This window comes from Rhinatrema bivittatum, chromosome 9 (assembly GCF_901001135.1).
Source record: "Rhinatrema bivittatum chromosome 9, aRhiBiv1.1, whole genome shotgun sequence".
NCBI classification, from domain to species: domain Eukaryota; kingdom Metazoa; phylum Chordata; class Amphibia; order Gymnophiona; family Rhinatrematidae; genus Rhinatrema; species Rhinatrema bivittatum.
In genome coordinates, this window is record NC_042623.1 from 8,448,482 (window position 1) to 8,469,739 (window position 21,258).

The following is a 21,258-nucleotide window of genomic DNA, read 5'->3' on the forward strand; positions in this document are numbered from 1 at the left end:
TGGGGCGCGCGGGAGGAAGAAAGGGTCCTGCTGCTGTGCAGAGATCAAGTGCCCCAAGGCTCCCTCCACCTCCTGCGATCACGGGAGCACTTCCATCTCCTTTCTGAGGCAGACCACCGCAGACCCAGGACAGATAATCACCAGATTTCTCTAACAGCCTCAAGGCAGACAATCCACGCGGCCGCATGCTCAGCTGACTGCCTCTTTGCTCTGTACTGCAATGATCGTGGCACAGGAAAATAATTGAGTGCTGCTTTCTTACCGCTGCGGGGTCGGGGGGAGGAGGTAGTCACGCCTGTTGTAGTTTCCATCCTGTCATGACACTGCCTTAATAGGAGCACACTGGCTGCCCCTCTCAGTTGCCCAGTGCAGATCCAGGATGCCTCGTGCTGTAGCTGCCATATGTGCTGGGGAGGGGGGGGGGGGGAGTGAGTAGGTGAAACAGTGAGAGAGAGAGAAGGCATGTGTAAGAGAGAGAGGGACTGATTTTGGAGGTGACTGTTGTGTGTGACAGAGCAAGAGACTGGTCAGGGAGGATGTAAGAGAGACAAGACTGATCAGGGAGGTGACAGGTGTTTGTGAGAGAGACTGGTCAGGGAGGTGACTGGTTGTGTGAGAGAAAGAGACTGGTCAGGGAGGTGACTGGTTGTGTGAGAGAAAAAGAGACTGGTAAGGGAGGTGACTGGTATGTGTGAGAGAAAAAGAGACTGGTCAGGGAGGTGACTGGTATGTGTGTGAGAGAGAAAAAAAAGAGACTGGTCAGGGATGTGACTGGTGTGTGAGAGAAAAAGAGACTGGTCAGGGATATGACTGGTGTGTGAGAGAAAAAGAGACTGGTCAGGGAGGTGACTGGTATGTGTGAGAGAAAATCCTTCCGCCACTCATCCAGCTTATCCAGTTCCCCCCCCAGATCCCAGGACACATTCAACTGCATCTAGTAACCATCCAACACCGTCCAGGACCCATCCAGCACCGTCCAACACCCAATTCAGCTACATCCAGGACCCTTTCAACACCTTCCATTAACCAACTCAGCCGCATCCAGGACCCATTCAACTACATCCAGCACCCACTCAGCTGCAGACAACAATCGCCCAGCCACAACCAGACCCATCCATCCAGAACCCTCCCCTGGGCTCAGAAAAGACGACGTATTGGAGATAGAAGATCTAAAAAGAAGAACCAAAAAGAAGAACTAAAAAGAAATCTTGTTCACCCTAAGGACCCTGAGGACCAATCCGCATAGCTCCAAGGACATCTCCCCCAACTTTACACACACAGGGTCAACTCCTCATCTAGAAGAATCCCTCGCAACACACCCTCTGCCTACAACCACCTCTTCAGCAGGCCTCCTCAATTTACAACCTTTGCCTACAACCACCTCTTCAGCATGCCTCCTCAATTTACCATCATACCTACAATGATCAACCGGCCACGCACGTACAAATCGCTCATTCCAATCATGATCTCACCGACCACCCAATTTCTAGGACTCACACTGTTCACCATCATCCTTTTCAACGCTCAATCTCTCACCAACAAAACGCTGATACTTAACGACCTTCTTCAAGACAACAACCCAGATTTCTGCGCCATAACTGAAACATGGCTCAAAACATCAGACATCGCCCTCTTAAACCAATTACCCACTCAAAGCTACGACCTCTTCTCCATTCCAAGGCAAAAAAAAGAGGCGGAGGTATTTTCCTTGCAGTAAAAAAATCACTGAGATTTACTCATCAACCTATCATCTCATCAACCAAAATAGAAATAGGTCTCTTTAAATCCGAATCTCTTCAAATTCTCCTAGTCTACGCCCCCCCAAGCATCCTAGTATCCAATACCTCCCCTATTCTGGAAATTATAGCAACCCATCTAAACTTAGACTCACCAGCCATTATCTTGGGAGACTTCAATCTCCACGTGGATAAGTCTCGTCTCTCTCCCCCAACAGCGAAGCCTTTCTAATGGCCATGACAGCCTTGGGTTTCAAACAACAAATTAACGAACCTACCCACAAAGAGGGTCATACGTTGGACCTTATCTTTACTAATACCGGCATTGACCTCCCAAAACACCCGGAATGCAACAAAGTTCCATGGTCAGACCATTCAATAATCTCCGCCGCGTTCTCGGTGTCAAAACCGACCTATAATCACCCCCCCCACCCCCCACCTCAATCATTTCTATACAGAAAAACATGCCCCTCTGAGCAACTCGCAAAGTTCCTAGCCCCAGATCTATCCTGTATCGACACCACCACTCCCAACGCAGCCATCCTATCCTGGTCTAAAATAACTGAATCAGCAGCAAACACACTATGTCCCCTAACAACAAAACATCTCAAACACAATGCACCAAAGAGTCAACCATGGTTCAATGAGGAACTGCGAAAACTCAAACAGATTCTACGACAGAAGGAAAAAAAATGGAGAAAATCCCCATCACCTGCATCACTAGCTGAATACAAACGCACCCTCCACCTCTACAAAAACAGCACATTGAAAACCAAAAGGGACTACTATTCCAGTAAGATCCACCACCTCATCTTTGACTCGAAAGCTCTGTTCAACTACGTATCCAATCTCACAAAAACCTTGGCTCCAGACATCCCTGTGGACATAGCACAGACTAAAGCAGACGAACTGGCTCGCTACTTCAATAGAAAAATCTTTGACCTTCTTAATCAGTTGACACCAAACCCAAATGCATCCTCCAACACATCATATCTTCACCCAAACAAAAACGCTACGCTCCACTCCTTCGATCCCATCTCTACTGCTGACATACAAAAGGCTCTGAAGAAAATGAAACCATCATCTCACCCCCTTCGACCAAATCCCCACAAAAATCCTCCTACTAATCCCGGATACTATTTCTAAAACCCTAGCCGACATAATAAATTGCTCCCTAGCCCAGGGTATCTACCCAGATGACCTCAAAATGGCATCGATCAAACCACTACTCAAAAAACCAAACCTTAACACCAATGATCCCGGTAATTTCCGCCCCATCTCCAACCTCCCGTTCACAGCAAAAGTCATGGAGAAACTAGTAAACACACAACTATCTAATTACCTTGAGGATCACCAAATACTATTTCCTAACCAATTTGGATTCCGCAGAGCAGCAAGCACGGAAACGCTTCTACTCTCCCTCACAGACTTCCTCCTAGCCGGCATAGACAAAGGACACGCCTACCTTCTAATTCTACTTGACTTTTCGGCGGCATTCGATACGGTCAACCATCACATTCTACTAAACCAATTGGCAAACATCGGAGTTCAAGGCACAGCACAGAACTGGTTCAAAACCTTTCTGGAGAACAGAGGATATAAGGTTAAAATCCATAACAAAGAATCTCAGTACCATCCATCTTCACTAGGGGTTCCACAGGGCTCTTCACTTTCTCCCACCCTTTTCAATATTTACTTGCTCCCACTCTGCCACCTCCTCACCAAACTAAACTTGAAACACTTCCTATTCGCAGACGACGTACAGATCGTAATCCCCATAAAAAAATCCATTATAAACACATTAGAATTCTGGAAAAACTGCCTGACTGAGATCAAACTCCTCCTTAACAGTCTTAACCTGATTCTAAATGCCTCAAAAACAGAATTCCTCATTATAGCCTCTGAAAACAACAACATCACCACAACATCCAGCCAACCTGCAAACCTCGCACGTAAGAGACCTAGGAGCAATCATCGATAACCGCCTAACCTTAAATCATTCATTAACCAAACAACCAAGGACTGTTTTCACAAGTTATTCATCCTTAAAAGAATCAGACCACTTTTCCACTCACAAGACTTCAGAACAATTCTACAAGCAATAATCTTCTCAAAGCTGGATTATTGTAATTCTATTCTACTAGGTCTCCCTGCCTCGCATACAAAACCTCTACAGATGGTGCAGAACACAGCCGCCAGAATTCTGACCAACTCCAGGAAATTCGACCACATCACCCCCATCTTGAAAACCCTTCATTGGCTTCCCATTCACTACAGAATTATGTATAAATCTATTACCACCATTTTCAAAGTCATACATCAACTCTCACCATTAAATCTACAAATGCCCCTCAAGAAACACACCTCTGTCAAACCAACTAGAGAACACTACAAAGAATCACTTCATGTTCCAAAAGCCAAAACCTTCCAACACAAATCTTTCGAAGACAGAGCTCTATCCACAGCAGGACCGTGCCTATGGAACTCCATCCCATCAGAGCTTCGCCAGGAACCATGCCTACCAACTTTTAGGAAAAGACTAAAAACCTGGCTTTTTAAAAAAGCCTACCAGAGTTCAGACTGATCCAGGTTCCCTTTCAACCGTTAAATTAGTCGTCCCTAACCTCCTTCTTCCCTCTATCCCAGTGTAAACTCCATCACCCCAATATCCTACCACTTCCTTGACTTCATTCAACCCTCGACCTCTTCTAGACACTGATCCAATATTGCATATTATGTAAATATTCTCTGTAAATGCGTTTTACTGTGTAAATATTCCTGCCCCTGTTCTCTCTTTTTCCTCCTCTCCCAGTTGTAATCTTCCTTGTTCATTGTAACTATTACTTTCTGCACCAGTTCAATAGCTCTAGTTCTATGTTCAATGCACGACTTGTTAAATGTAAACCGACTTGATGCAACCTTTGGTCGTGAAAGCCGGTATAGAAAACAATAAAATAAATAAATAAAAAGAGACTGCTCAGGGAGGTGACTGGTTTGTGTGAGAGAAAAAGAGACTGGTCAGGGAGGTGACTGGTTTGTGTGAGAGAAAAAAGAGACTGGTCAGGGAGGTGACTGGTTTGTGTGAGAGAAAAAGAGACTGGTCAGGGAGGTGACTGGTTTGTGTGAGAGAAAAAGAGACTGGTTAGGGAGGTGACTGGTGTGTGTGAGAAAAAAGGAGACTGGTCAGGGAGGTGACTGGTGTGTGTGAGAGAAAAAGAGACTGGTCAGGGACGTGACTGGTGTGTGAGAGACAGAAAATGTGTGTGTTTGAGACAGAAACTGGTTGTGGGCCCTAAGGAAGAGGACTGTGAGGACAGAGCATCAGCAGCCACTGCTGCTTCTGGTGAGTGCTATTGGCCTGAAAAAGAAAAGAGTGGGAGAGTTGCTGGAGAGGCTAAGTAAAGATGGATTTTAAGTTTTTTGTTTTTTTTTATTGACGTCCCTTTGAATTATTGGGTATTATGAGATGTCAGCTGTTTGAAATATTTTATTGGTGTTTGAAGAATTTTTTATACATTTTTATAAGTTTTTAATGATTGGAGGTTCTATTTAGCAGTTGTTTTGAAACTATTATTATTTTATATTTCTTGAAGAATGTATAAATAGAAATGTGTAGATAAAAACTGAACTGGAAACAGCAAGAAGCCAGACTGAGTGTATGCACTGCCACAACAGAAAAACAAAAACATTAATTTGATGTTCACTTTATTCTGTATTTGGTGAGGGTTTGTCTGTGTCCTGCATGTGTAGGGATCTATAGCAGCTTGGCTTGTTCTGTTTTCCTAATAGGAGATGTATTGCTGGTTAGGGCCTGGTTAAATATTTGTAGCATTCCCTTTTCATAGATAGGGTTGTTACTGTTTGAGTAATGCAGGTGTAACTTTTTGTGCATTAGTTTGTGCGCATTATTGCAGAGCCTGGGAGTCTGTTAGGTGCTATATTTCTGTTTCCATTTCTACAGTTTTGCACTGCATGCAGAGAGGCTCTTTTGAGTTTCCATTTCAGTTTCTGTCTCCATATTTATCTGCGGTCTTTCTGGACTTGGTGAAGGTCAGTTCTGGGTGTGTGACCAAGATGAGGTATTTTACTAGCATGTAGTCATTTGTATCAATCTTATTTGTTGTGTATAAGAACATAAGAAACTGCCATGCTGGGTCAGACCAAGGGTCTGACCCAGCTGGGCTTGATGGTCTGACCCAAGGGTCAGACCATCAAGCCCAGCATCCTGTTTCCAACAGAGGCCAAACCAGGCCACAAGAACCTGGCAATTATCCAAACACTAAGAAGATCCCATGCTACTGATGCAATTAATAGCAGTGGCTATTCCCTAAGTAAATTTGATTAATAGCCATTAATGGACTTCTCCTCCAAGAACTTATCCAAACCTTTTTTGAACCCAGCTACACTAACTGCACTAACCACATCATCTGACAACAAATTCCAGAGTTTAATTGAGCGTTGAGTGAAAAAGAATTTTCTCCGATTTGTCTTAAATGGGCTACTTGCTAACTTCATGGAATGCCCCCTAGTCCTTCTATTATCCAAAAGTGTAAATAACCGATTCACATCTACTTGTTCAAGACCTCTCATGATCTTAAGGACCTCTATCGTATCCTCCCTCAGCCGTCTCTTCTCCAAGCTGAACAGTCCTAACCTCTTCAGCCTTTCCTCATAGGGAAGCTGTTTCATCCCCTTTATCATTTTGGTTGCCTTTCTCTGTACCTTCTCCATAGCACTATATCTATTTTGAGATGCGGTGACCAGAAGTGTACACAGTATTCAAGGTGTGGTCTCACCATGGAGCGATTATAGAGGCATTATGACATTTTCCGTTCTATTAACCATTCCCTTCCTAATAATTCCTAACATTCTGTTTGCTTTTTTGACTGCTGCAGCACACTGAGCCAACAATTTTAAAGTATTATCCACTTTCAAAAGGGAAACTTTGATAAAATGAGAAAAATTGTTAGAAAAAAACTGAAAGGAGCAGCTACAAAAGTAAAAAATGTCCAAGAGGCGTGGTCATTGTTAAAAAATACCATTCTAGAAGCACAGTCCAGATGTATTCCACACATTAAGAAAGGTGGAAAGAATGCAAAACGATTACCGGCATGGTTAAAAGGGGAGGTGAAAGAAGCTATTTTAGCCAAAAGATCTTCATTCAAAAATTGGAAGAAGGATCCAACAGCAGAAAATAGGATAAAGCATAAACATTGGCAAGTTAAATGTAAGACATTGATAAGACAGGCTAAGAGAGAATTTGAAAAGAAGTTGGCTGTAGAGGCAAAAACTCACAGTAAAAACTTTTTTAAATATATCCGAAGCAGAAAGCCTGTGAGGGAGTCAGTTGGACCGTTAGATGATCGAGGGGTTAAAGGGGCACTTAGAGAAGATAAGGCCATCGCGGAAAGATTAAATGATTTCTTTGCTTCGGTGTTTACTGAAGAGGATGTTGGGGAGGTACCCGTAATGGAGAAGGTTTTCATGGGTAATGATTCAGATGGACTGAATCAAATCACGGTGAACCTAGAAGATGTGGTAGGCCTGATTGACAAACTGAAGAGTAGTAAATCACCTGGACCGGATGGTATACACCCCAGAGTTCTGAAAGAACTAAAAAATGAAATTTCAGACCTATTAGTAAAAATTTGTAACTTATCATTAAAATCATCCATTGTACCTGAAGACTGGAGGATAGCAAATGTAACCCCAATATTTAAAAAGGGCTCCAGGGGTGATCCGGGAAACTACAGACCGGTTAGCCTGACTTCAGTGCCAGGAAAAATAGTGGAAAGTGTTCTAAACATCAAAATCACAGAACATATAGAAAGACATGGTTTAATGGAACAAAGTCAGCATGGCTTTACCCAGGGCAAGTCTTGCCTCACAAATCTGCTTCACTTTTTTGAAGGAGTTAATAAACATGTGGATAAAGGTGAACCGGTAGATATAGTATACTTGGATTTTCAGAAGGCGTTTGACAAAGTTCCTCATGAGAGGCTTCTAGGAAAAGTAAAAAGTCATGGGATAGGTGGCGATGTCCTTTCGTGGATTGCAAACTGGCTAAAAGACAGGAAACAGAGAGTAGGATTAAATGGGCAATTTTCTCAGTGGAAGGGAGTGGACAGTGGAGTGCCTCAGGGATCTGTATTGGGACCCTTACTGTTCAATATATTTATAAATGATCTGGAAAGAAATACGACGAGTGAGATAATCAAATTTGCAGATGACACAAAATTGTGCAGAGTAGTTAAATCACAAGCAGATTGTGATAAATTGCAGGAAGACCTTGTGAGACTGGAAAATTGGGCATCCAAATGGCAGATGAAATTTAATGTGGATAAGTGCAAGGTGATGCATATAGGGAAAAATAACCCATGCTATAATTACACGATGTTGGGTTCCATATTAGGTGCTACAACCCAAGAAAGAGATCTAGGTGTCATAGTGGATAACACATTGAAATCGTCAGTTCAGTGTGCTGCGGCAGTCAAAAAAGCAAACAGAATGTTGGGAATTATTAGAAAAGGAATGATGAATAAAACGGAAAATGTCATAATGCCTCTGTATCGCTCCATGGTGAGACCGCACCTTGAATACTGTGTACAATTCTGGTCGCCGCATCTCAAAAAAGATATAATTGCGATGGAGAAGGTACAGAGAAGGGCTACCAAAATGATAAGGGGAATGGAACAATTCCCCTATGAGGAAAGACTAAAGAGGTTAGGACTTTTCAGCTTGGAGAAGAGACGACTGAGGGGGGATATGATAGAGGTGTTTAAAATCATGAGAGGTCTAGAACGAGTAGATGTGAATCGGTTATTTACTCTTTCGGATAGTAGAAGGACTAGGGGACACTCCATGAAGTTAGCATGGGGCACATTTAAAACTAATCGGAGAAAGTTCTTTTTTACTCAACGCACAATTAAACTCTGGAATTTGTTGCCAGAGAATGTGGTTCGTGCAGTTAGTATAGCTGTGTTTAAAAAAGGATTGGATAAGTTCTTGGAGGAGAAGTCCATTACCTGCTATTAAGTTCACTTAGAGAATAGCCACTGCCATTAGCAATGGTTACATGGAATAGACTTAGTTTTTGGGTACTTGCCAGGTTCTTATGGCCTGGATTGGCCACTGTTGGAAACAGGATGCTGGGCTTGATGGACCCTTGGTCTGACCCAGTATGGCATTTTCTTATGTTCTTATGTTCTTAGATCTTTTTCCTGGGTGGTAGTTCCTAATATGGAACCTAACATCGTGTAACTACAGCAACGGTTATTTTTCCCTATATGCAACACCTTGCACTTGTCCACATTAAATTTCATCTACCATTTGGATGCCCAATCTTCCAGTCTTGCAAGGTCCTCCTGTAATGTATCATAATCCGCTTGTGATTTAACTACTCTGAATAATTTTGTATCGTCCACAAATTTGATAACCTCACTCATCGTATTCCTTTCCAGATCATTTATATATATATTGAAAAGCACCGGTCCAAGTACAGATCCCTGAGGCACTCCACTGTTTACCCTTTTCCACTGAGAAAATTGACCATTTAATCCTACTCTCTGTTTCCTGTCTTTTAACCAGTTTGTAATCCACGAAAGGACATTGCTTCCTATCCCATGACTTTTTAGTTTTCGTAGAAGCCTCTCATGAGGGACTTTGTCAGGCGCCTTCTGAAAATCCAAATACACTACATCTACCGGTTCACCTTTATTGACCCCTTCAAAAAAAATGAAGCAGATTTGTTAGGCAAGACTTCCCTTGGGTAAATCCATGTTGACTGTGTTCCATTAAACCATGTTTTTCTATATGCTCTACGATTTTGATCTTTAGAATAGTTTCCACTCTTTTACCCGGCACTGAAGTTAGGCTCACTGGTCTATAGTTACCTGGGTCACCTCGGGGTCATGTATTGGTGATAAATTATTGTCTTTTCATAAGGATGGTTATTGCGTGTTGTAGGAGGATCAGGATCAGAGGGAGAGTCTGATGGCAGTGTACAGGCCGAGGATTCCATGGAGATGGAAGATTTCTCAGTGGATTTTGCTTTGCTCCTTCGCAAGGCCTTTTTGGCAAGGAAGGGGGCAAGGAGGAAGCAGCCCCTGGACCAGCAGCTGCAGCGCCCCTCTAAGAAAGCAAAGATTGCCTCAGCAGGGGGGTCTTCAGACTTGGGATCTAGGTGCTTGCTCAGACATCTGGGTCTAGGGTGTACTGCAGTTCAGGACAAGAACAACTCCAATGACTTGCAAGAGGATCCAGCGGATGATCTGGGGATAATGGTCCCATGGATGATGGTCCACATGGAGATCTGGATGCCAGTCCTGATGTCGATCTGGACGTGGACAAGGACACCCAGGATGCTTATGAAATGCCGGTGGTGGAAGGAGATGACCCGAGTGTTCAGGAAGGAGGAGTTGCGACCTCTTATTCCACAGGTCCTGGAGGAGTTAGGAATTAAGGTCGCCAAAGAGGACCCTGATAATGAAGGGGTACACCAGGTTCAAGATTTTATTTATTTATTTATTTATTTATTTTGTATACCGACATTCGATCGAGATATCACATCGGTTTCCAGATAACTAAAGGAATAGGGTGATAACAGCCCTATTTTACATTATAACATGGTATTAAATAGATATAAGAATATTTTACATTATAACATCTTCGATTCAAAAGCCCTCTTCACGTACGTCTCGAACTTAACACAAGTCAACTCCTTCGACATTCCTCTCAACCAAGCGCACAAAAAAGCTGAGGAGCTAGCCATCTACTTCAGTAACAAAATCTCCAACCTGCAATCTCTACTAAAACCGAATACCCTAGCTCCATTCAACACATACCACCATCACTGCAAAGACACTGCTATACAAGCCTTCGAACCCATTACAACATCTGAGACCATGCTAATATTGAAGAAAATGAAACCCTCATCTCACCCATTTGACCATATCCCTTCCAAACTTCTGCTGCTAATACCTGATACCATCGCCAAAACCTTGACTGACATCATCAATTGTTCCTTAGCCCAAGGAGTTTATCCAGATGACCTGAAAATTGCCTCTATCAAACCTCTACTAAAAAAACCTAATCTAAATCCTAAAGAGCCCTCCAACTTCCGCCCAATCTCCAACCTCCCTTTTATAGCTAAGGTTACGGAAAAATTAGTCAACACCAGATTATCTGAATACCTCGATGATCACAAGATTTTATTCCCCACTCAATACAGCTTCCGGAAATCCTTAAGTACAGAATCACTTCTCATATCTCTGACAGATTACCTCATCATGGGCCTCGACAAAGGTCACGCCTACCTGCTGATACTCCTTGACCTATCGGCAGCCTTTGATACCGTGAATCACTCCCATCTCATAAATCAACTAGCGAACATCGGAATAACAGGCTCTGCACTAGACTGGTTCAAATCATTCCTGGGAAACAGAGGATATAAAGTCAAAATACATAACAAAGAATCACAGTTCTATCCTTCCACTCTGGGAGTTCCTCAGGGCTCCTCTCTTTCCCCCACGCTCTTCAATATTTACCTCTTACCCCTATGTCAACTATTAACCAATCTGAACCTCAAATACTTTCTATACGCAGATGACGTCCAGATTGTCATCCCTATCAAAGAATCCCTTATTAAAACTATTAAAATCTGGGAAAATTGCCTTCAAAATATTGACAACCTCCTCTCCAGTCTAAATCTAATCTTAAATTCTGCAAAAACTGAACTCATCATAATTTCCCCCGAAAACAGTTATCTCACCGCAAATCCTCCATCCGGCTTTCAAACATCACACGTAAGAGACCTAGGAGCCATCATTGATAATCGGCTAAATCTTAAATCTTTCATTAATCAAACCACTAAAGACTGCTTTCATAAACTGCACGTCTTAAAAAGAATTAAACCACTTTTCCATTTCCACGACTACAGAACAGTTCTGCAATCAATAATCTTCTCTAAGTTAGATTATTGTAATTCCATTCTATTAGGTCTCCCATCTTCTCATACTAAACCTCTCCAGATGGTTCAGAACACGGCGGCCAGAATTTTGACAAACACAAGAAGAAGAGAACACATATCTCCGATTCTCAAAGACCTACATTGGCTGCCAGTGCACTATAGAATCTTATACAAGTCCATCACCATCATCTACAAAGCATTCCATCAACTCTCTCCGCTTAACCTCCAAATACCATTTAAAAAACATACCTCTACCAGACCTATCAGAGAGTCATACAGAGATTCACTACAGGTTCCACCTGCCAAAACCTTTCACCATACAACGCTCAGAGACAGGGCTTTCTCTGCAGCAGGACCTACCTTGTGGAACTCCATCCCACCAGAATTGAGACAGGAACCCTGCCTTCCTACATTCAGAAAAAGACTCAAAACCTGGTTATTTATGAAAGCCTTTCCAGACACAAATTGAACTTTCTCTCAACCAAATCAACTAAGTCCTCCCCTCAGGGTAAACATAAACTCTAACAACTCCATAATGTTATTTCTCATTAAATGAGCAGGTTTTTTATGTTGCTTTTATTATATACGGTATATTATATACGGTATATTATATATACGGTATGTTATATATTATATATTATATTTTATTATATTATATAAATTTATTATATACGGTATATTACCTTGTTACTCTTTTTATCACATTGTTAATTTTCTATCGCTTTCCTTACTTTCCAAGTTACTTTATGTCCCTGTTTTATTGTAACTGCTACTTCTTCTTATATCACATGTTAATGTTCTAAGTTTTTCTCCTCTTGTCACACCCTGTTAATTGTAAACCGACATGATGCGACTCCCATCGCGAATGCCGGTATATAAAAAATTAAAATAAATAAAATAAATAAATAAATGGTAATAAATATAACAAGAATATTTTACAAGATGGGCTGCGTGGTCCTCCTAGGGCTATTCCAGTGCCCAAAAAGTTGAAGAAGTTAGTAAATCAGGAGTAGGACTCTCCTGAGGCGGGCCTCATGGTAGGTAGGGTGATGGCAAAGTTATACCTGTTGACGGAAGAGACCATGGACCTGTTGATAATTCCTAAAATGGATGCTTCGGTCTTGGCAGTGACCAAGGAGATGACTATTCCAGTGGCGGGGTTGGCCATGCTGAAGGAAACACAGAACCATAAATTGGAGATTCAGTTAAAATGGTTGTTTAAGGTCTCTGCCTTGAGTCTGCAAGCGGCTGTCTATGGTAGCCTGATGCAGAGGGCCTGTTTTATGCTGGGTACAGAATGCTCAGGAGAAGGATTCCTCCCAGGCAACCAATTCCACGCAGACAGCCCAGTTGGAGGCCGGGGTAGCCTACTTGGTGGGTATGCTGTATGATCAGGTGTGCACGTCAGCCAGATGTATGGTCTCAGCAGTTATGGCTGACCGTCTATTGTGGTTGCGAAACTGGTCAGCGGATATGTGGTCCAAGACCCAGCTTTGTAATCTTTAAGGGGAAGCTTCTGTTCCATGAAGATCTCGATCAGCTGAAGAAAAGCTGGGGAGTTGAAAGCAAACAGGTTTCCAGAGACAAGAAGAGTGGCAAGAAGAATTTTCCTCCCCGTTTTAGGGATACGAGGAGGTTTCGCTCCAACAAGAAGTCTTCAGACTCCTGACAAAAGCAGATCTTGTGCAGGCAGTAGTCCTTTCGGGGTGCCCTCAGACCATCCAGGGACTTTTCCGGTCAGGGAACAAGAGGAGGAAAGTCGTCGCATTGAGGCAAGGGGGGGTCCACTCTTCTGTAGGGTGAAGATTGTCCAGCTCTTACAGGGAGTGGACTAAGAATACGTCGGACCAATGGGTTCTGGAGTTGGTAAAGGATGGTTAAGCTTCAGAAGTTTTGTGCCCCGTCAGAGAAGGCTTCCTGGAGTCATATTGCTCATCTTGAAGCAAGCGAGAGGCAGTTCGGGACACACTACTTTGGCTGCAAAAGCTGGACGCTATTGTTCCAATTCCGGCAGCAGAGCAGAGACTGGGGAGGTAGATTTATTTCATGGTTCCCAAGAAGGAAGGCACCTTTTGGTCTATTCTGGATCTTCAGAAGGTCAATCTGTGGCCAGGAGCTCTCTGCATCGGATGCACATGTACAACTTCTCACCGGCGGGTAAAAATTCATACATGTGACACTCGATGCAAAAGACTGGGAGGCCCCCCTCCTGCTGCTGGACTGCTGCCTTCATCTCAAATTTGTTCAGCTCTTTGTTAAGTGTTAGGTTGCTATGCGGGTAGGAATGTGTGCAATTAGGGTCCTTTAAATGTATTAGTGTATTCACTATATGTCTGGTAGTGGCCTACAAGGGAATGATCAAACTCTTGATAAGGTGTGGGGAATTTCTGAGTTTAAGTTAAGGCTGATTTGATTTTCTTTTTCTTTTTTTAATATTTTTTTTTTTTTTTAAGTGTGAAAGTGACACCTGCCTATAAATTAATGGATGAGCTAGGGGTGGGTGGGAGGGTTGGGAAATACAAACACACAGACTTCTGTTTGTTGCCTGCCCTTCTGACTACCTATTTAAAACAAAACAAAACACACTAAAAAAAATCCAGAGGGAGCACTGAGAGGAGAGGATCACCTTGCTGGTGGTTGGAAAGCATCAGTAAGTACTGCTTGGAGAAATGTTGTGCCAATGGCTTTCTCTTCTCTACATGAATGGAGGAGACAGGACTATGTTTAGCAAATTAGAGGTCCATATTCAGTCATAAATGTATCTGGCTAACTTTGGAGGTATATTCAGTCGTGCAGCCAGCTATCTTATAGTTAGGTGGCTAATTGTAGTCAGCTAATTTTAAGGCAGCTCTTTGGCCCAACCAAACGTAGCCAGCTAAGTCATCTGGCTAACTCTGAATAAAGGAATTAGCTGGTTAACTTATCTGGGTAACTCAGCTCCTCCCAGTAACACCTCCAAAACGCCCCCCACTTAACTGGCTAAATTCTAGCCTCCTAACTCATTAACTGGCTAGAATTTAGCTGGATATGTGTCCATATATTAATTTAGCTGGCTAACTTCAGAGTTAGCAGGCTAAATGCTTTTGAATATGGACCTCTTCAGAAAAGGATCTGTGTTGTAACTATTTGCTGTTCTTTTTCAGTCTTTCCACCTACAGCCTACTGGGACGCCAGGTACTTATTTACTTCAGACGAGTTCCAACCAAGGTCTTCCAGTAACCCTGACCTCCAGTCCGACAGTCACACTGAGTGCCAATACGTCCCCTGCATCCCCAGAGCAGATCATTGTGCACACCTTATCTGTAAGTAATTGTATCCCCTGCAGATCATTGTGCACACCTTATCTGTAAGTAATTGTATCTCCTGCAGATCATTCTGCACACCTTATCTGTAAGTAATTGTATCCCCTGCAGATCATTCTGCACACCTTATCTGTAAGTAATTGTATCTCCTGCAGATCATTCTGCACACCTTATCTGTAAGTAATTGTATCCCCTGCAGATCATTCTGCACACCTTATCTGTAAGTAATTGTATCCCCTGCAGATCATTGTGCACACCTTATCTGTAAGTAATTGTATCCCCTGCAGATCATTGTGCACACCTTATCTGTAAGTAATTGTATCTCCTGCAGATCATTGTGCACACCTTATCTGTAAGTAATTGTATCCCCTGCAGATCATTCTGCACACCTTATCTGTAAGTAATTGTATCTCCTGCAGATCATTGTGCACACCTTATCTGTAAGTAATTGTATCTCCTGCAGATCATTCTGCACACCTTATCTGTAAGTAATTGTATCCCCTGCAGATCATTATGCACACCTTATCTGTAAGTAATTGTATCTCCTGCAGATCATTGTGCACACCTTATCTGTAAGTAATTGTATCCCCTGCAGATCATTCTGCACACCTTATCTGTAAGTAATTGTATCTCCTGCAGATCATTCTGCACACCTTATCTGTAAGTAATTGTATCCCCTGCAGATCATTGTGCACACCTTATCTGTAAGTAATTGTATCTCCTGCAGATCATTGTGCACACCTTATCTGTAAGTAATTGTATCCCCTGCAGATCATTGTGCACACCTTATCTGTAAGTAATTGTATCCCCTGCAGATCATTGTGCACACCTTATCTGTAAGTAATTGTATCCCCTGCAGATCATTGTGCACAGCTTATCTGTAAGTAATTGTATCTCCTGCAGATCATTGTGCACACCTTATCTGTAAGTAATTGTATCTCCTGCAGATCATTCTGCACACCTTATCTGTAAGTAATTGTATCCCCTGCAGATCATTGTGCACACCTTATCTGTAAGTAATTGTATCCCCTGCAGATCATTGTGCACACCTTATCTGTAAGTAATTGTATCCCCTGCAGATCATTGTGCACACCTTATCTGTAAGTAATTGAATCCCCTGCAGATCATTGTGCACACCTTATCTGTAAGTAATTGTATCCCCTGCAGATCATTGTGCACACCTTATCTGTAAGTAATTGAATCCCCTGCAGATCATTGTGCACACCTTATCTGTAAGTAATTGTATCCCCTGCAGATCATTGTGCACACCTTATCTGTAAGTAATTGTATCTCCTGCAGATCATTCTGCACACCTTATCTGTAAGTAATTGTATCCCCTGCAGATCATTGTGCACACCTTATCTGTAAGTAATTGTATCCCCTGCGCCTCCAGAGCAGATCATTGTGCACACCTTGTCTGTAAGTGATTACATACCCTGCACCCCAGAGCAGATCATTGTGCACAGCTTATCTGTAAGTAATTGTATCCCCTGCACCCCAGAGCAGATCATTGTGCACACCTTGTCTGTAAGTGATTACATACCCTGCACCCCAGAGCAGATCATTGTGCACACCTTGTCTGTAAGTAATTGTATCCCCTGCACCCCAGAGCAGATCATTGTGCACACCTTGTCTGTAAGTGATTACATACCCTGCACCTCCAGAGCAGATCATTGTGCACAGCTTATCTGTAAGTAATTGTATCCTCTGCAGATCATTGTGCACAGCTTATCTGTAAGTAATTGTATCCCCTGCGCCTCCAGAGCAGATCATTGTGCACAGCTTATCTGTAAGTGATTACATGCCCTGCACCCCAGAGCAGATCATTGTGCACAGCTTATCTGTAAGTGATTACATGCCCTGCACCCCAGAGCAGATCATTGTGCACAGCTTATCTGTAAGTGACTGCATCCCCTGTGGTCATCGTGCACATCTTATCTGTAAGTGACTGCATCCCTTTAGGCAGAAGGAATGCACCATGGCATGCAGCAGGAAGAAACTGAGGATCAAAACTCAAAAATATAATTATAGATGATAAGGTGACTCAGCTAGTATCCTCTTTACAAGGCATGCAGTTGAAATTGCCAAAACTTGTTTTTTTTTTGTTTTTTTTACCTCAAAAGACCTTTGTAGCACAAAAAAATTGAAAAAGCTTGAAAGAAAAATTCATTTCCTGGGAGCCAGACAAGACCTCAAGAATATGAATAAACACAAGAACCTGGGAGTTTCAAACGCCTCAGGTTGCAGATGAAAGGCGGTGAAATTAAGCGACCATGCTCTTGCTCTAGCCTGGGACCCCAGTGGAATTGCCAGGGATTGTGATCGTAAGAAAGCACAACTTCAATAGAGCGAGGCACTCAACAAAGCTGATCTTTGCCGCCTGGAGCAGAGAGTGCATTTCTTCAGCCTCTTCCCCTGCTGAAGGCTGATGTTAAGCGTGTCCTGAAATGGAGAGAGCCGTATCCCACTGGGAATAGGGTCTCTGCATTGTATGTAGCTTAGCTGAAGAGGCCCACAAATCTGCAAAAGACCTTCTCAACAGTGTTCTAGTTCTCCTGTCCTCTCATGCTGAAAATACTGCAGGCACCTGACTACTTCAGTTAAGAAACCACTTTTAATTTGGTTAGCATAATGCTTCCTGATCATAGTGGCAGGAATTGCCAGAGGGGCAATAACGAAGTTCATCTCTGTGGCTCCATTTGAAATACCGCCCACTTGTGTTGGCCTGCTGTCTCCCTTATTTCTGTGCGATTGTATAGGTATCTGGCAGCTTGTTTTTGTTTTCTGTTTGTTTTGTTTTGTGTGTTTTAACTTTTCTCTCCAGACTAGGTCATTACATTTTGGGGCTTGGCTATCACTCATCTCATAGAAATGTTGAAACTGACAGCAGATAAATCTGCCCATTTTCATGCCTGATGCGGGCAGGAGACCACTCTGTCCTCATTCCCTGTGTACGTACCCGGATCAGTCCAGACACCTGGGTTTTGCCTCCCCTCCAGCAGGTGGAGGCAGAGAAGTTTTTCAAAACAACCCTGCCCTATATAGCGAGGTGCCACCCATGGTCCTTCAGTCTTACTCTGTCTCCAGCAGGTGGCGGAGGTGCAAAATCCCATGGCCTCTGCTGATTACCTGATGACAATTAGTGCTTAGGGTAGTGGTGTTGTCAGGTTTAGTGTTGGTACATTTTCTGGGAATCTGTGCCTTTAATTTACTTAAAAAAGAACATTTATTTTTTTTGGTTAGAAGCTGAGGAAGGACGGCGGTTCTGTCAGTCTCCTAGGAGGTTGCTAGGTCCTGAGGGGACCATCCCTCCTGGTCGAGACCGCTGCTTGGAAGGGTCGAGGACTCTGCCTTGGGTGATCAGCAGCGTCGAGGTGATACCAGGGAGCCCGGCTCACTCACCCCTACAGGGGCAGGCCCTGTTACAGAACCCAGGACAGCGATCAGGCAGGTCTTACAAAAAAAAAAAAGTCTGTGTTTACTTTTTGCTGCGCTGTCTCTCCGTTATTTCTCTATCCCTCAGCCGTGCTGTACCGTTTCGCCACTTTCTGCCGCGTCTTTTAGTCGGTCTTCTATTTTGTTTTCTATACTTTTCCCTGCTGCGGCAAGGAAGCCTCTGGGTTCGGCTTGCCGCGCCTTTCCAGGGAGAGCCTTTGTGTGGCTTGCTTGCCCGCAGGGGAAGGTCCCTCTGTTTTGCCCTGGGGAGATCACCAGAGGGTTCCTCTGTCCTCCGCGAAGCTCCAGGCTGCTGGCCCGGCCCCAGCTGATCTGTTCCCACTGAGCGCGGGAACGGAGGCCATCTTGAATACCCTTCGGGCAGCCACGTGGGACGCGATGGGGGGGGGAGGGGTTTTCACCACCCTCCTTATCTCCGCAGCGAATTCTCCCTGAGGGGGGGTGCCTGCAGCCCCTATTCCCCCTGTGATTGAGAGTGACCTCAAGGGGGCTGCTTATTTTATTTATTTATTTAAAAACTTTTATATACCGGCATTAGTAAGCATACATCATACCGGTTCACATTGTAACTAGTAGGCTGAAATTACAATCAACGGGGAGGGGAAACCGGGAGGAGTATACATAGAGCAGGAAGGTAGGAATTAAAGCAATTAACAAGAGGGGCAGGCTATTTACAGGTATATACAAGAGGCTTAAGCAGGTTACTTACAGGGGTCTATATACAAAGGTACAGGTTGGGTGACGGATGGTAAGGAGGGAGGGGGGGGGGGGGTGGAGGAGATTATACTTCTCCTGAGTCTGATTCCTCCTTTTCTTCGGGGTTTGTCCTGCTGATGCACAAGGCCTTTAAGGAGAGAGAGGCTGGGAGGAATAGGGAAAAATTATCTTCACAGGCTTCTCTTAAGAAGCTGCAGAAGCGTGCAGACTCTGGGGAGGGGGCAGACCGTCCTAAGAGCAAGAGGCCCTTATGGTCTGTACCTCTGGGGACCGATTCGGACTCCATGTCCCAGGATGATCCAGATCCACCACCCAAACCCCCGAGAGGGGGTGGGGGGTTGATGAGGAGGCTAATCCACCGCAGGAGGGGGCCCCGCGGAGTTCCGACTATGGAAGGCGACGACCCAAAGGTGGTCCGCCTTTTTAAAAGAGATGAGCTGAATCCGCTTATTCCGGCCATCCTCAGCGAGTTAGGCGTGGATGCCCCGCCGGCGGAGTCCCGGCTGGGGGCTATGGATCCTGTATTGCTGGGACTCAGGGGTCCGTCAGTATCTTTTCCTTTTCACTTCTCGGCAACGGATCTCCTCTTTTGTGAATGGGATACCCCAGATCTGGGGTTGAAGGTCAGTAAAACAATGGACAAGCTATATCCTCTACCGGAGGAGGCATTGGTGGATTAGCCGGTTGCGGGTTACCCGGTCTGCCGAAGTGCCTGCCTTGAAAGGACTGAGGCCACGATTGGTGGATTAGCCTCCTCATCAACCCCCCACCCCCTCTCGGGGGTTTGGGTGGTGGATCTGGATCATCCTGGGACATGGAGTCCGAATCCGTCCCCAGAGGTACAGACCATAAGGGCCTCTTGCTCTTAGGGCGGTCTGCCCCCTCCCCAGAGTCTGCACGCTTCCGCAGCTTCTTATGAGAAGCCTGTGAAGAGAATTTTTCCCTATTCCTCCCAGCCTCTCTCTCCTTAAAGGCCTTGTGCATCAGCAGGACAAACCCCGAAGAAAAGGAGGAATCAGACTCAGGAGAAGTATAAGCAGCCCCCTTGAGGTCACTCTCAATCACAGGGGGAATAGGGGCTGCAGGCACCTCCCCCTCAGGGAGAATTCGCTGCGGAGATAAGGAGGGTGGTGAAAACCCCTCCCCCCATCGCGTCCCACGTGGCTGCCCGAAGGGTATTCAAGATGGCCTCCGTTCCCGCGCTCAGTGGGAACAGATCAGCTGGGGCCGGGCCAGCAGCCTGGAGCTTCGCGGAGGACAGAGGAACCCTCTGGTGATCTCCCCAGGGCAAAACGGAGGATAGTCAAGCTTCAGGGACAGGTGAGGGACCTGTTGTCAATGCGGCTGCCAAGGGTGAAAGATTACTTGAGAGTCTTGGGATCCATGACGTCCACCCTGGAATTAGTCCCCTGGGCCTTCGCTCATATGCGTCCCTTACAATCAGCATTGCTGTCCCGCTGGAATCCGGTGTCGGAACAGTTGCACCTGCTGCTTCCGCTTACGGGCTCCGCGAGAGCCAGCCTCGACTGGTGGCTTGTCTCGGAACATCTGGAGAGTGGAGTCCCCCTGGTAATGCCCGACTAGACGGTCGTCACCACGGATGCCAGTCTCTTCGGATGGGGAGCGGTTTGTCTGGGAAAGTCTGTGCAGGGACAGTGGTCCAGAGATCAATCTCAGTGGTCAATCAACCGTTTGGAGACCAGGGCAGTGGTTCTGGCATTACAGGCCTTCCTCCCGCTCCTTCGGGGGAAGTCGGTCAGAGTCTTGTCAGACAACGCAACTACGGTGGCCTACATCAATCGCCAAGGAGGAACCAAGAGTCACCTGATGGTGATGGAAGTGCAACAGTTGATGCACTGGGGGGAGCAGCATATCGTCAGCATTGCAGCTTCTCACATCACAGGCGTGGACAACATACAGGCGGACTTCTTCAGTCATCACCATCTCGATCCTGGAGAGTGGGATTTGGCCGACGAGGCCTTCTAGCTCATCTGCAAGCGATGGGGCACGCCAGTGAGTGCCACATTTCAGAATGCCAAGGCTCCACAGTTCTACAGTCGGCACAGAGAGACAGGGGCCG

General features: G+C 44.7%; 1 protein-coding gene across 5 annotated transcripts in view; it reads left to right on the forward strand.

Moving 5' to 3' along the window:
* The window catches only part of DMTF1 (cyclin D binding myb like transcription factor 1), a 128,380-nt gene that overhangs the window by 79,239 nt on the left and 27,883 nt on the right, over positions 1-21,258 (forward strand). For all 5 annotated transcript variants that reach the window (XM_029615216.1, XM_029615215.1, XM_029615218.1 and 2 more), the window contains exon 14: positions 14,847-15,005. In XM_029615216.1, coding sequence (XP_029471076.1) covers positions 14,847-15,005 — 159 coding nt within the window. The remainder of the gene's footprint in view (positions 1-14,846; positions 15,006-21,258) is intronic.